Source organism: Mixophyes fleayi, chromosome 8, assembly GCF_038048845.1.
Source record: "Mixophyes fleayi isolate aMixFle1 chromosome 8, aMixFle1.hap1, whole genome shotgun sequence".
In the NCBI taxonomy this organism is placed as follows: Eukaryota; Metazoa; Chordata; class Amphibia; order Anura; family Limnodynastidae; genus Mixophyes; species Mixophyes fleayi.
The window spans coordinates 129658630-129675411 of NC_134409.1; the positions used below are offsets into that span (position 1 = coordinate 129658630).

Consider the following 16782-nt stretch of genomic DNA (forward strand, 5'->3'; position numbering starts at 1 on the left):
ATATCCTGTAAAATGCGGAGAAGCCATTAATGATCAGGTAGTATTTGTGCCAGGACTTTGTGGGAAAACAAATGACTTTACAATGACACATGTCAAGGGGTGGGATAAACTTTGACAAGAGCCAAGTTGTGAGGGCTAGATGACTGGGTCAGGGCATCTCCAAAACGACGGGTCTTGTGGGTTCTTACCGGTATTCGTGGTTAGTTTATGTCACATCCTGAACCTCCCATGAGCACACTCTAACACAGACTGAAGGGAGAAAGTTAACTCTTTAAACCTCTCACACACTTTTTTGGTATTTGACAAATTGAAAATCAGGAAAGTTGACGTGTCAAAAACACAAACTTAAAACATCCAACTTGTTCTGAAACTGACGCATTTCACCATTGTGACAGAGTCATGTGACCCACAGAGAGACGGATCAGGCACATTTAATAAAGGTTTCTTGCATTTCTAAAGTGTTTCATTGCAAAAGATGTGGATAGTAGAGACTGGTCTATATGATCGGAAGCTAATATACAGTTTATGTCATTAACAGCATGACTCGCAGTGCTCAGCTGAAACACAGGAGGAAGGAAATGATGAAAGTACAGAAGCATCAGGTATGTAAATTAATACCTCTGTGCTATGTCCTGGATACAGCAGACAAACTGGAGTTGGGAACATTCCCTATAGCTGGTAATATAACCTTTTGCTGCTAGGAGAAAAGTCTACTCCCTTATCCTATCCGAATGTTGGCGCGCTGTACACCAGGACTGGCCAACCTATGGCTCTAGGAACTGGCTGCCAAATCTTAGCCAAAAAATGTCTACTTTCACTGTGTATAGGTGACAGGTGCACCCGGACATGGCTCAGTGAGTAAATTTGTCTATGCATCAGGGCATGATCATCCAATTGGCTGACTATGCTGCAGCCTAGGGCGCTTTTCTTTTGGGGGGAGTGAAAAATTGTGACAGGGAGAGGTATAAACTGAAATAAACTTTAAAATATGAGAGAATAGTAAGTAGAAATAAAATATTCAAGAAAAATGTAGTAAGGTTTTAATCTTGATGTATTCCCAACTCCCTCCCCCTTGATATCTTCGCCCTCAGTAGCGCCTCCGTTCTGTTATGCAGTTCTGATTTTAATGAAAACGAAATGAGTTACAATTGATTGCCCTGACACTTTTAAAAAGCCAGGTAGAGTTGACTTTTGAAAACAAAGGAACATAAACATTGGGCGAGTGAAGAAAGACGGATTTTAAATTAAAGATGGGTTTGTTTCAACTACTGCGTGTTAGCCTAGTGTGGAATGCAGGAGGGAGCTACCAGTGTATTAAGCTGGGTACACACTACAGAATTTTCCACCAACTTTTTATGCCGAGCGATTTTACATGCGACCGATGGTCCGATCGCTCGGTCCATGGACTGCATACACACTAGCCTTGTTTAGGACGATAAAGGGAAGAGCGGACGTCCCTTTAGCGACTTTTTACAGCCATGTTGTCGTGAATAATGACTGTAATTTCGTACTCACTGTTGTGGATCGGTCGGAAGTTTATACACACTATACAATGGAAACGAGATTGGAACGAAAATATTAAACGGTACGACCAACCAAATGAGGCGATAATCGTCCATTTGGGCAGACTTTCGACCATCGTGTCACTGCACACACTGACTTTTGAACGAGCGGTCGTATGTCGGCTGTTTGAGCCGATTATTGGACGAAAACAGTGTAGTATGTACCCAGCTTTAGCCTAGGGCAGCCTGAAACCTTTCTGCAAATGCACTGTATCAATCTATGTGTTTTATGTACACGAGCCATCACTTACTAACCAATTCAGCTTGTGATGAATGTTATACAATGTTTCATTATCTGCCTCACCCTGTCTCCTGTTTTGCCCTCCCCTTTGTTTGCATCCAGTGAGATATTTATATATCTCACTTGTTACATTTTTTGCAAATAGTGATTCTAGATTGTACTGTACAGAAATCTCCGGTAATCCTCAGGGGGAATGTGACAGTCAGCAGGGAAAAACATCTAATGGGAACCACAAGAAGAAGCCTCAATCTGGTGTCGAGAAGCAGAAACACAATGGTAGGTAAATATAATAATATCCAACCTACGGTAAGTCTTGAATGCTATATAGACCCATCCAGCTAGTACAGGCCAAAGTGATACCCAAATCAGTTTACACAATTTCGTGTTTCACAGTCTTTTTGTGACTCCTCTTATTGTGTCTTCAACTGTGATCAGCAGTTTTAAATGTGCGTCTCAAACTGCTTTAATAGATTGTAAGCTCTTTAGGCCAGGGTCTTTTCCTATAGTAAATTTATGTCTGAAGTGTCACTGGTTCCTAGTGAATTGACAGGTTGCATCCCTCCATCTAAACCAAACATCATCCAGATATCTCCAAACAATCAGGATGGCAAAGTCCTGAAAATATTTCATACTGGCAGTTTTGTAATAACGTTCCGACTGGCCCCCTTTTCCTAAAACATTGTTATTATAAAATAAATGTATCAAAACCCTAAATTAGTATCTTGAGGATAAAGACAATGACATATTGGGAATAAGTGGTTAATAATCCTAGTAGAATATTATTTGAGGTGTCAGTAGTTGACGGTCAAATATTTGACTTTTTTTTTTTTTTTTTACTGGCTGTCAGTAAATTTAAGGTTGCTGCCAAATATGAATCAGGCCGTAAATGTCTAATTTTCTGCCTCGCCAGTGACCGGGTGGCTGTTACGTAATAACAAGCACAGGTGTGGCACTTATCAGTTATAATATAATCTATTCTGTGTGTATACAGCGTTGGCTGCTGAAGGGCGGGCGCGGAAGATAACGTCTATGATTAACCCAGATCGCCTGAAACTTGCCAAGTGCCTAGTGGAAAAAGCAGTTAAGGTCAGTAACGCTCAACACAAGTTCTGCTTCTGTTGTGCTTGGCACAACAAGAGCAGCATGGTGGCACAGTGGTTAGCATTGCTGCCTCACAGCGCCGGAGTCATGGGTTCGATTCCAACCAGAGCCCTATATGTGTGGGGTTTGTATGTTCTCCCTGTGTTTTGTGTGTGTTTCCTTCGGGTGCTCTCCCACATTCCAAAGACTTGCTGGTAGGATTAATTGCCTTCTGACATTATTAACCCTAGTGTGTCTGTGTTGGTAGGGAATATAGATTGTAAGCTCCACTGGGGCAAGGATTGATGTACATGATGTTTGAATGTCATGCACTGCTGTCTAACCACTTCCCTTATACTGTGCCTTGTGTTATGAAAAGCTATTAGGCAAATACCCATCTTCTCAATTTTGCATAATATGACTTCATCATCTGTATCGCGTATGAGAAAACCACTATATTATATAACATATAATTTCATAACATATTTTGACATCTTATGTAATGTTCTCTTCTTTTGTTATCTACAAAAAAAAAAAGCAAAAAAAAATATTCAGTATCCACGGCCCGTACCCTGTGATCCGCAGCTGCCTGCGCAGCCGGGGGTGGGTAGAAAAGAAGTTTCCCAAGGTGAGCAAAGCTGCCCGGAAAAAAGACAAGGCCGCAGATGAAGAAACAGAGGAGGATGATGGAGATGGAAGTGGCATTGACGATGATGGTAAATAGAATGGGACACTAGGGGGGAGTTATGACTGATTACAGGGAATGTGGGAGTCCTAAGTCTATTCGCTGGGTAGATGTATGCCAAAATGTGTGCGTCTCAGTATGTTTCTGCAAGTTAAACTCCACTTTCAGGAATTGTAGCTACACTGCAGCTCTGTTGTATTATCATATCTTTTAGCGAATTTGATTCTTTAAGTAAGTTAATAAAATATTTAGGTTTGTCATATTTAATGAATACTTGTAATTACACAAGACCCTTGTTGGGATGATCATTTATTTACTAACAGATGAAGATGGTGAGGATGAGGATGAGAGGGACGATGAACCAGATGGCACGAATAACCTTATGGTAAATGTCTTTCAATCAGTGGGTATCAACAACAGACAGTTTAATCCAGTTTTAATTGTATGTCTTCCTTGGGCCTGATGTCATAGTATGTGTCCCAAAATGATACCTAATAATAATCCAATCTGAATTGATCGGATAATTATTGAGTATGTAAATCTAGTTGGTTGATTGCTTTCGGGCTGTGAACATGAGTGTCGCGCTAAACTTGACATCCCTCCTGCCTCTCAGCGGGACAGGGGGCGTGGCCACTGCACAATAAGGTCTTGGCCACACCCCATTACATACCACCGTTCCCCCAACATTCCCACCCATGGGACAAACATGTCCCTGGGTGGGACAGTCCTAAAATCAGGACTGTCCCGCTGAAAACGGGACACTTGGGAGATATGCCCGGTGTCGCCTGTACCATAACCCCCAGCAGTTCCCTTTTTGTTTTTTGGGCAAATGGGAGTGGCCTGGGCACTTTGGGACAACTGGAGGTATAGCATGGAGGGGAGGAGCCTAATGTATACAAATTTGTATTCATAATTTTGTGAGCCATAGTTGAACATTCAGCGGCCTAATGATTTTTTTTCTAACGTAATCCAATGTTTACATTAAATGAGGCAAGTGGATGTAAATAATTAAATCATATAGTCTTAACTCCAGGAATCATTAACTCCCTTCCACACTAAAGTTGTATGTGCATCAAGGTCTGGACAAATTGGTTGAAAACCAAAACAAATCCTGGATTTGGTGCATTAGTGGCTGATTGGAGCTCATCAAACAGTCTTACCTGATACATTCCCTTAGTGAGAGGAAACATTGCATATATATATATATATATATATATATATATATATATATATATATATTTATATAAGGGAGGCAAGAAGGAGATTTCAGTATTGTAATACTGTACACGGCCCTTTGTCTTCATAGTTGCATTCAAATAAAAGAATGTTTGTTTTAAATGTCATTTCAAGCTATTTACATTTTCAATATTACAATGATGGTGTTTTCTTCTAGCTGTTATAATAACTATAAGTGTCCATTGTATATTTTACTTGTTTTATTTTATTTTACTTGTTTAGTCAAGACTGGTCCGCAATGAAATACCCTATTTTATCTGGACGACCAGGAGAGATCAAGTGGAGTGTAATTTGCTGAGAAAGGATCAAATGATGAATCATTATGCCAAAGCTGGGTCCTTCACCACCAAGGTGGGTCCTTCACCACCAAGGTGGGTCCTTCACCACCAAGGTGGGTCCTTCACCACAAGGGTGGGTCCTTCACCACCAAGGTGGGTCCTTCACCACAAGGGTGGGTCCTTCACCACCAAGGTGGGTCCTTCACCACAAGGGTGGGTCCTTCACCACAAGGGTGGGTCCTTTACCACAAAGCTGGGTCCTTCACAACCAAGGTGGGTCCTTCAACACAAGGGTGGGTCCTTCACCACAAAGCTGGGTCCTTCACCACAAAGCTGGGTCGTTCACAACCAAGGTGGGTCCTTCACCACCAAGGTGGGTCCTTCACCACAAGGGTGGGTCCTTCACCACCAAGGTGGGTCCTTCACCACAAGGGTGGGTCCTTCACCACAAGGTGGGTCCTTCAACACAAGGGTGGATCCTTCACAACCAAGGTGGGTCCTTCAACACAAGGGTGGGTCCTTCACCACAAAGCTGGGTCCTTCACCACAAAGCTGGGTCGTTCACAACCAAGGTGGGTCCTTCACCACCAAGGTGGGTCCTTCAATACAAAGTTGGATCCTGACTCCGGATTCCGGAGTCAGGACCTGACTCCGGATTAGTAGATGAGGCTGCTTCCTATAGTAGTTTTAAGGACCTTGCTGTATACTTAAAAAACAGTCAAGACTGTTTTAGCTACATCAGAACTTTTCCCATGTAATCAGCTTTGCAAATAAAACGGAATTTAGGGCTCTAACAGACATGCTCTAATTTTGGAGCAGAGCAGTGTCATGTATGATATTTAATTATTACATATAATTCTGCAGAAAAAAAAAGTGAGACTGTCCCTCTCTTTCTTCCATACGTGGCTTAGTACACAGACCTCACTGTTTCTATAACGAATAGTTTGTGGGAACGGAGTTGTGTCCATGTATACGTGGAACAGAGTCATGTTCTGGAAGTTTTTTGTGCAGTCAATAAACTAATTATCCTTAAAATATTAGTTATTTGTTTATAGATTGAGATGTTTAGGAAGAATATCTACTGTCAGCCCTGCTGGGAATGACAAGTAGTTGATGGTGCTGAGATATTAAACTGTATCAAGTAGGTTATTAGATTATATAGAATCTCTCTGCTGGAGATTAATATTTGTGTTTAGCTGAATTGTCTGGTATGACAGAGTGATATATAGCGGAAGGGCAGTGTATGGTATCACAGAGCAGTGTATGGTATCACAGAGCAGTGTATGGTATCACAGAGCAGTGTATGGTATCACAGGACAGTGTATGTTATCACAGGGCAGTGTATGGAATCACAGGGCAGTATACGGTATCACAGGACAGTGTATGGTATCACAGAGCAGTGTATGTTATCACAGGTCAGTGTATGGAATCACAGGGCAGTATACGGTATCACAGGGTAGTGTATAGTATCACAGAGCAGTGTATGGTATCACAGAGCAGTGTATGGTATCACAGGGCAGTGTATGGTATCACAGGGAAGTGTATGGTATCACAGGGCAGTATATGGTATCACAGGGCAGTATACGGTATCACAGGACAGTGTATGGTATCACAGAGCAGTGTATGGTATCACAGGGCAGTGTATGGTATCACAGGGCAGTATACGGTATCACAGGACAGTGTATGGTATGACAGGTCAGTGTATGGTATCACAGGGCAGTGTATGGTATCACAGAGCAGTGTATGGTATCACAGGGCAGTATACGGTAACACAGGGCAGTATACGGTATCACAGGACAGTGTATGGTATCACAGGGCAGTATACAGTATCACAGGGCAGTGTATGGTATCACAGGGCAGTGTATGGTATCACAGGGCAGTATACTGTATCACAGGGCAGTGTATGGTATCACAGGGAAGTGTATGGTATCACAGGGCAGTATATGGTATCACAGGGCAGTATACGGTATCACAGGGAAGTGTATGGTATCACAGGGCAGTATATGGTATCACAGGGCAGTATACGGTATCACAGGGCAGTGTATGGTATCACAAGGCAGTATACAGTTGCACAGAACATGAAACTACAGGACAGTATATGACGAAATACAGTATTTTACAGTGAGTTCAACACATTTGATTATTCATAGTTGCCAACTCGTAATTTTCAAAGACAGTTTTATCAATATTTATCCCTGGATATTTGTGTCCCTTGAATTATCCCTATTTTCTTAGTATTAACCAATTGCACAATATAATTCTTTCTATTTCTACAATTCCAACCATCAGTAGCAGAAAGACAGAAGTAATAATGTCACTGTATAGGTCATTGGTACGGCCTCATCTAGAATACTGTGTTCAGTTCTGGAGGCCGTATCTCCAGAAGGAGATAAATACATTAGAGACTGTACAAAGATGGACAACTAAAATGGTGCATGGGCTACAGCACAAAACTTACCCGGAAAGACTAAAAGATCTTAATATTTATAGCTTGGAGCAGAGAAGGGAAAGGGGGACATGATAGAAACTTTCATATATATCAGGGGTTATAACAAGGTGCAGGAGGGAAACATTAGTCAAAGGAAGAGAAGTATTAGAACACGAGGACATGTACTGACACTGGGGGGAGTAGGTTCAGAGGAAATGACTTAACAGAAAGGGTAGTGGATAAGTGGAATAGCCTCTCGTCAGAGGTGGTAGAGGATAATACAGTAGAGCAATTTAAACATGCTTGGCAAAGACATAAGGATATCCTTACAAAGAATAAGGGATCAAATAGGGTTTGAAGTTACAATAGGTTAAAAAATAAGCAGACTAGATGGGCCAAGAGGAAAAGGATCATTTAAAATGCAAAACGTCTGATGATCACATCCAGTAAAGATGAGATGATGGTGGTTGTAGTTCTCCTAGTTCCGCTGAGACAATATTGTGTATAACCTCCCTGGATGAACCAGCTCAGCAGCAAATGTTGGCAGCTACAGATCTTTATACAACAAGCGTCACATGTTCTGAACCTCATAAGACAAATTATCTGTTGCTGTTTAAATCTCTTTTATTTGTAACAGATTTTCATGGTATCCAAGACGCTTTTGCATTGCAGATAGGACAGTAAATGACAGATTAGTAGCAGATGGTCGATAGACCTTCTGTCACCATTATATTTATATTATGCAGTAGATGTACCAGTGTTACAGTACATAGTCCCAGGACACTTGCTTACATTATAGAGCAGGCCTGGCCGGTCTGTGGCTCTCCAGGTGTTGTGAAACTACAAGCCCCAGCATGCTCTACCAGTTAATAGCAGGCAGGGATGATGGGACTTGTAGTTTCACAATACCTGGAGAACCACACGTTGGTAAGGTCTGTTATAGAGCTTATGCTGATCTCCTGTGGTACATGGAGCAGCAGGGACTGGTTTCCATGGTAATTGCACTGATATGCTAATCTCCTGCATTACATGGAGCAGCAAGGACTGGTTTCCATGGTAATTGCACTGATATGCTAATCTCCTGTGGTACATGGAGCAGCAAGGACTGGTTTCCATGGTAACTGCACTGAACTGCTGATCTCCTGTGGTACATGGAGCAGCAGGGACTGGTTTCCATGGTAACTGCACTGAACTGCTGATCTCCTGTGGTACATGGAGCAGCAGGGACTGGTTTCCATGGTAACTGCACTGAACTGCTGATCTCCTGTGGTACATGGAGCAGCAGGGACTGGTTTCCATGGTAACTGCACTGATCATCTGATCTCCTGCAGTACATGGAGCAGCAGGGACTGGTGGGGCTTAATGCACTCTGCACATACAATAAATCTGGCACCTTTCTTGCAGGTAGGGCTCTGCACCAATTTAAGGAACCTGCACTGGTTTGATGATGCTGACCCCGACTCCTTTTTCCCTCGTTGTTACCGCCTGGGAGCCGAAGACGAGAAGAGGGCGTTCATTGGTATGGTTACCGAGAGCTTAATGATGGATGTTTTTATTTAATCCGTAATTACTATAATAAATCAGTTCACATGTCAGAGCCATATCTGACATATGTTAGTAAACTTACTGATGTTTGGGCCTGTAAATTAGGAAAAATATAGGTTAGCAAAGATATACCATAATGACACCTGAGTACACATATAGCAGGTTTGTGATCAGATTATGGTTAAATTAAACTCCATATTACCAAACCAGGGATTATTTGTCTTCCACATGCTATTGTGTTCACTTTGTTGATAGATGAAATGACATATTTTGCATAGTAAAACATTTCAATCATTACATGCAAGGAGCGGCAGACAGGTGGCGCTGTCTCTTCTTCCATATATATATATATATATATATATATATATATATATATATATATATATACACACACTTAAAAACCTATATCTCCTCACTGCAACATATTAATAGCCCATAATGATTAAACCTATTGATGAAGGAACACACTTTCTGAAGGAGTCATTGCGTTGATTTAGAGGATTTCTGGCTGACGGCTGCCCGGAGTATTCTCAAAAAAGTGTCAGGAGGCGACAGGAGCAGAACTTCAGATGAAGAGGTCAAATGTGAACTATCCCAGGAGAACACGGCTAATGTGAGCCGTGACCAGGGTAAGTACCGGGGACAGTTGTATACAAACATTTAGGCACCCCTGACCTTACTGCATGTTTCAATGAATCTCTAAGTGAAAATGAGCTAACACTATGGGGGGAATTCAATTGCCGGCGATATTGCGCATGGACGTGTCGCGCATATTGCCGGTAATTACGGTAGACAGTTCATAGAGGTGCAAGGAAAAATGAGCAGAGACTTCTGTCAAATCTCCACCGCAAAGTGTCTCACAGATGTTGCGGATACACTTCGCGGCCAATTGAATTCCCCCTTATGTTTGGATCATTGGGTTGGTGAAACTCTTTTTAGCATTACTATTTTTCTACCGACTTTGCACATTAACCTCTAGGACTTGTTAATAGTCAAATCGATTCTTCCTTCATCATCATCATCATCATCAGTTATTTATATAGCGCTACTAATTCCGCAGCGCTGTACAGAGAACTCATTCACATCAGTCCCTGCCCCATTGGAGCTTACAGACTAAATTCCCTAACATACATACACACACAGACAGACAGAGAGAGACTAAGGGTAATTTGATAGCAGCCAATTAACCTACCAGTATGTTTTTGGAGTGCGGGAGGAAACTGGAGCACCCGGAGGAAACCCACGCAGGCATGGGGAGAACATACAAACTCCTCACAGATAACTCATGACCCCAGCGCTGTGAGGCAGAAGTGCTAACCACTTAGCCATCGTGGTCCAATGCAGCCCCTGTAAGCTGATATGCTGTAGGGCCAGGGGGATCTTTATAATCTCCAGTCACTAAATATTGACCGATACCAAGGTTTTAATTTTTTTCTTTAGTTAGTAAAAAAGCAAGCAAAAAGCGCAGAGGCCGGGCGCCGTCTCGGGTCATCACAACAGCCATTCAGGCCTGCGAGTCCTACCTCAACAGCCTGGACCACAATGACATTGACATAGAAACAAGCTCTACCTCCATCATCACAGATGCATCATGGGAAGAATTCCTGCGCTGCTACTATCAAGTCATCCAGTAAGTGGGTAAAGAAGGAATCAAATCTTTTGTGAGTCAGAAATACGGAAATATATAGGATACAGAGCAGGTGTCACTTTTCTTTGAATCACGTTTGGATTGCAAGAAAAACTAGGATATAAAAATCAGTGCTGAAAATTCTATTATATATTTGTGTTACGAAGGTTCTGTTAATCCATTGCTCTGGGCTGAACCAGTATTCATATATTAGTATAAATAGTGTTTGTATAAACTATATACAGTATATGTGTGTGCCGGCCATTGTATAGGGGCCACTGGTATTCCCTTTAAAAGAACTCAGCTCTTGTTTACTTGCAGTGAAGGAGCGGTCATAGAACAGTCGTTCTCCTACCTGGATCAGTGCAGTAATTTACTGCAACGGCTAGGAACAGTACAGCCGCAGCTGGACATGGAAGGAGAGAGGAACATCTGGATCGTTAAACCGGGAGCTAAATCCCGTGGAAGAGGTGAGAGCAGACTCGACATATAACTACGTGAAACTACAAGTCCCAGCATACCCTTCCAGCAATAAGCTGCTATATATTGGCAAAGCATGCTGGGGCTTGTAGTTTCACAACACCTGGAGTGTCACAGGTTAGCCAACACTGGTATACAATCTGCCTTCAATCTGTTTAAGAATGACATACTCCATGATGCCAAGGTGGTGCCTGAGGATTGGCCACAGAGCGGTATTATAATACCACCAGGTCCCAGGGTTATGAGGGCAAAAAAAAACCAACTGCCCTGTTCATACCCATCCACAGTTATATATTGCAGTGAAGTTGAGGTGTAGAATTTTTTTAAATCCATATATCTGATTTAAAGGACTTTGGTGTCTGGGGCAGGTAAGTAGTGAGAATGTAAACCCAGAAGTGACCACAGGGACTTGGGATGAAGCAAATGTGGTAGATGATCCAGAAAAAGGTGCAGGATATGTGTGAATCTGACCCCTGGCTCTTTATTGGCCATTGTTTGTCCAGACCATGTGACAATATACATTGTGCTTGTACGTTCTAAAAAGAAAAAGTGGAGATGTTGCCCATAGCAACCAATCAAATTCTATATATAATTTATCTAAGACATTCTATTTTATTCTTAATGTTGATTTATTTTATTCCTTAAATTAACACAAACTCAAAGCAGGTCTAATATTTTATGTTAAATAAAACATGCTTACAGGACACCTTCACCTTTAGTAGAGTGGTCTCTTAGTGTGTCCCTCAGACACAGCAACTAAAAGTCAGAACTCAAGCATGGTTTTGAGTGTTTCAGCTTCAGGAAGAGGGGACTGCACAACCTTGTAAAAGGGTCTGTCCTACCTTCCATTATTGCGGTACATGGGGAAGGACAAATTTAATTAATGACAACTCCTCTAGAAGTCAATTTTCTGTATATGCAGCTTGCACCATGCAGGTTGTAGATAAATGCTCTTAGAGTCATCAATACTATTTCTACAGGTATAATCTGCATGGATCGTCTGACAGAAATTCTAAAGCTGGTGGACTGTGATCCGATGATCGTCAAGGATGGAAAATGGGTTGTACAGAAATACATAGAGAGGCCGCTACTTATCTTTGGCACCAAGTTCGACCTACGTCAGTGGTTCTTGGTGACAGACTGGAACCCACTGACCATCTGGTTCTATCGGGAGTGTTATATACGCTTTTCTACGCAGCCGTTCTGTCTGGAGAATCTAGACACGTAGGTTAGCTTGAAATAATAATCCCTATGCTAAATTACACATAAGATAGAATACAACTAGGAAAAATTGTAATGGAAAAGGAATATTAGGTCACAAAAAGCTGAATAGCAGCACAGTACCAGGCAGTGGCTGCAAAGCCAGATAAACATCCTGGGATACATAACAAAGGGGATAAATTGAGGTTACGCAGTTAAGTTCATTACCACGTAAGGTCACGTTAGCAGAATCTGTAGCAGAACTTGTGGTTGGATGCCTTTCTGATAATAAATGGTATCTTTAGCTAAAATTATAGAGGACATTACAGGGTGACCGACCCAGGGGATGCTTCTGATTGCCATTGGAGAAAGGAATTAATTCCCCCCCATGGAATTTAAATTGGCAAATGTCACACTAGGGGGGGCGGGGGGCGGGGCTTGTTTTACCTACTTCTGTGTCTTTTTTCAACCATATTATTATCATGCAACCATACTATCTGCAAGGTTGCGCTGAACAGCAGGTTCTCAGTGGAGCTCCCGAAGATAGATTATGCTTTCATCTCCTCAATTTCCAGATAGTCCAGTTTAGAGGGAACACTGAGCGCAAATTATAGCCAACATGAATACATTGGAAGAAGGCTGTATAAGTTAACACTTGGCTTACAAATAATTTGTGTGAGTTAATCTGGCCTCTCATAAAAACGAAACTGGGTAATGTTGAGCACAGGGAAATGGGTTATGTTACTGAGATTAATGTAAGATAAAGGTAAATGATCAGATAGGAGACGCCATGAACCAGCCATCGCCGAATGATCCATCAAGTCATTGTTTATATTGATCATCAATATCAGAAACTGGATCAGGGTCACAGAGATCGAGATAGTCGTACAGACACCGTCAAATCTGGGGGTAAATGTATCAAGGTGAGCGTTTTCATCATCATCATCATCATCATCATTCATTTATATAGCGCCACCAATTCCGCAGCGCTGTACAGAGAACTCATTCACATCAGTCCCTGCCCCATTGGAGCTTACAGTCTAAATTCCCTAACATACACACTCATACAGACAGACTAGGGTCAATTTTGTTAGCAGCCAATTAACCTACTAGTATGTTTTTGGAGTGTGGGAGGAAACCGGAGCACCCGGAGGAAACCCACGCAAACACAGGGAGAACATACAAACTCAACACAGATAAGGCCATGGTTGGGAATCAAACTCATGACTCCAGTGCTGTCAGGCAGAAGTGCTAACCACTAGGCCACTGTGCTGCCAGAGTTTTCCGGCGGTTTTGAAAAGTGGAGATGTTGCCTATAGCAACCAATCAGATTCTAGCTATTATTTTGTAGAATGTACTAAATAAATGATAGCTAGAATCTGATTGGTTTTTCAAACCCGCTTGAAACTCTCAGCTTGCTACATATACCCTCAGGAGACAAATTGTATGATGACTGGATGAGGAACAACTGCAAGAACACACACAAAAAATATTAAAATATGTTACACCTACCTTATAATAGTGCCCATCTGCAGATCTTCAAGTGTCCTCAAAATTAGTCATATATGACATTATTTTACTAATGCCTAGATGATTTAGAATTGTCAGACTAATTTGAGCATTAGCCTCAATTCTAACATGATACATAAGCTAAACAACACAGAGGCATTATCATCAGTCAGGAAGAAGTGGTGGATCATGTATATTGGAGGGCTTTTCTTCATGGTAAATTGTAAGTATGTAACATTGTCAAATATCACCCCTTCAGATCTATCCACTTATGCAACAACTCCATCCAAAAGAATTTTGATAACTCCCGGAATCGCCACCCTCAAGTGCCCGCTGACAACATGTGGTCCAGCGATCAATTCCAGGAGCATCTCCAGAGGTTGGGAGAGAGAAAAGCCTGGTCGGATATCATTGTGCCAGGGATGAAGGCCGCCATCATACACGCTATGCAAAGTACCCAGGATGTAGTAGAGTTCCGGAAAAACAGCTTTGAGTTGTACGGGGCCGATATCATGTTTGGGGAGAACTTCCACCCTTGGCTGATCGAGATCAATGCCAGTCCCACAATGGCACCGTCAACAGCAGTGACCGCCAGGCTGTGTGCTGGCGTCCAAGAGGACACCTTGCGCGTCGTTTTGGACCGGAAGCACGATCGCAATTGTGATGTCGGTGCCTTTGAACTTATCTACAAACAGGTACAGCCTTTCGAATAGTTGACAGTAACTGTTGGGAGTTGATGACCGCCTGACGTGAGGTTGTTTTTTGAATAATGATGATGGTATACTTTTATTACACACATCAACTAGTGTTTTTATTGTAGGCTGCGGTGGACATCCCTCAGTACGTGGGAATACATTTATTGGTGGAAGGATCCACAGTGAAAAAGCCACATATTCAACAAAGACAACCCAATGGTATTATCAATGTTGGAATCACTCAACTGGTCAACCAAAGATCACACTCCATGGTTCAGGCCAAGATGTCCATTGCAAAATCATTTGTGGGGAATCACGATTCGTCCAAACACCCAAGAACAATCCCATATTCGACAACCAAAACACCTGGGGCTGCAAGAAACCCACATGCTCTCAAAAGAGCAAAGACCACAGCACTCGGTAAGGAAAACAAAACAATAACAGAAGTAAAGTGTGGAGCTGAGAGGGTGAAGCTCGCCAGGCTTTCTGGAAAGTCGGGGTTCAAACACAAGTCTGCAAAGTCACCGGTACATGGAACAAATGTGTCAACAGCGGAAGTCATTCAACTTCATCCACGTTTTCTTGCTACTCCTAAATTGTGTCTCTCGGAGAAACCTCTTCTAGTAAAACACTCAAAGGGCCAAAGGGATGGTATTCGCCTAAATCTGAAGTTCACCAGCTTTGATTCTGGAGAAATGCAACTCTTTCAAAATGTGTCAGGAGGTAAGATCTGTGTGCATATGATCCACATTCTATACAACAGCCTCTGTCAGTGAAGAATCCAGATGTCAAAGTCTGTTCAAGGATTTCCCAAGGTGGTGGTGGTGGTGGTGATTGGGGGGGTTATTTACTAACGATGTGCCAAATTCACATCTGAAGTATCCCATAGCAACTGACCAACAATTAGTTTGGAATGAGTTGGTTCAAGCTAAGCTTAGCTTGGTTGAACCAGTGCTCAAGAGCGAGATTGATTGCTATGTCTGCATGGTAATTCTGGTGGCCTAAATACCTCCAGGAAGTAGTGAAGTGTGAATCAGCCGGGTGCAAGGAAGAACCTTGGTTGTTTGCCACGGTGCCTGAATAGTCATATATGTGCAATTTGTCTACTCAACACACTAATTAATGAACACGATAGCTTTTATTGTGTAGGTTTGGTTATAAAATCCTGTCTGTCACATCTAGCGCAGTGATTCTCAAACCACAAACCAAAATATGTTCTTAAGTATATTATATTGTGGAAAGACATTTGGCCTGCAATGCATTTATCTAGTAAGCTCCTTCCAGGACTATTATAATGCTTTCATACTGCCGCCCCGGCAATATCCCGGGTTTTTCAAGCCGGGATATTGCCGGGGCTCGGAGCGTCCCAGCTCAGAAACACCATTCATACTGCACCTCGGACCCGGGAATTTCCCGGGTTGACCCCATTCATACTGCACAAGTCTGTGCCCTGGCAATTTGTGGAAGTCATCACCAGAGCAGTTTTCATTGGCTGAAAAATGGTGATACACAATATAATAATACAATAATACAATATTGAATAAAGGATACCTCCAATTGGCTTACATATTTAGTCGTACTAGTCTAGGAGGGCTTTCTGAAAGGCATAAAGAGACTGGGGAACATATATTTAAGGGAAAGTTGTAGGAGCTTTTAAAGCTAGGCATTGCATATTTCAATGATTACCCCAAAAGACTAGACTTCTAGATGGAAAATTAATGGCCTCTTTTTGGCAAGCATAAAATGAATGAGAAATGCCTAATTCCAAATCCTCCAGAGACAGGCAGACAGCCAATCATCTGCACCATTCATAGTGCAGGCAACCCGGGTCCGACCCGGGAATTACCCCTCGATAAATCCCGGGTTGAAGACTCAGGTTTTTAGACCCGGGATTTTTCACTTGTACCATTCATACTGCACCAAGACCCGGGTCGTTTGAGCTCGCCCCGGCAAAAACCCGGGATTTTGGTGCAGTATGAATGGGGTATTACAAGACATTAGTGGCTGAGCACAAAGTTCAGATTAGTGGCACCAGACACCACTTGGCAAATTGTGGGTTGGATTAGAGCTTTGGGGTCATCAGTTTAGTGCTTGGAGTACATTTAGATTGAGGATTTATGATCACTTTAAAAACTAGAAACAGCGGAGACGCCTCAATTAGGAAACGACAAGGCCCATTGTGACAATGACGAGGGTACCGGTGTCACTTATATAGT

The 16782-nt window shown here is 42.2% G+C and overlaps 1 protein-coding gene across 1 annotated transcript in view; it reads left to right on the forward strand.

Moving 5' to 3' along the window:
- The window catches only part of LOC142100268 (tubulin tyrosine ligase 3-like), a 35969-nt gene that overhangs the window by 17993 nt on the left and 1194 nt on the right, over window positions 1-16782 (forward strand). Inside the window, exons 6-18 of the mRNA XM_075184199.1 lie at window positions 539-602; window positions 1972-2079; window positions 2795-2889; window positions 3422-3599; window positions 3892-3953; window positions 5027-5155; window positions 8915-9029; window positions 9553-9684; window positions 10496-10685; window positions 11004-11152; window positions 12143-12386; window positions 14131-14566; window positions 14692-15289. Of these exons, the coding sequence (XP_075040300.1) occupies window positions 539-602; window positions 1972-2079; window positions 2795-2889; window positions 3422-3599; window positions 3892-3953; window positions 5027-5155; window positions 8915-9029; window positions 9553-9684; window positions 10496-10685; window positions 11004-11152; window positions 12143-12386; window positions 14131-14566; window positions 14692-15289 (2500 nt within the window). The remainder of the gene's footprint in view (window positions 1-538; window positions 603-1971; window positions 2080-2794; window positions 2890-3421; window positions 3600-3891; window positions 3954-5026; window positions 5156-8914; window positions 9030-9552; window positions 9685-10495; window positions 10686-11003; window positions 11153-12142; window positions 12387-14130; window positions 14567-14691; window positions 15290-16782) is intronic.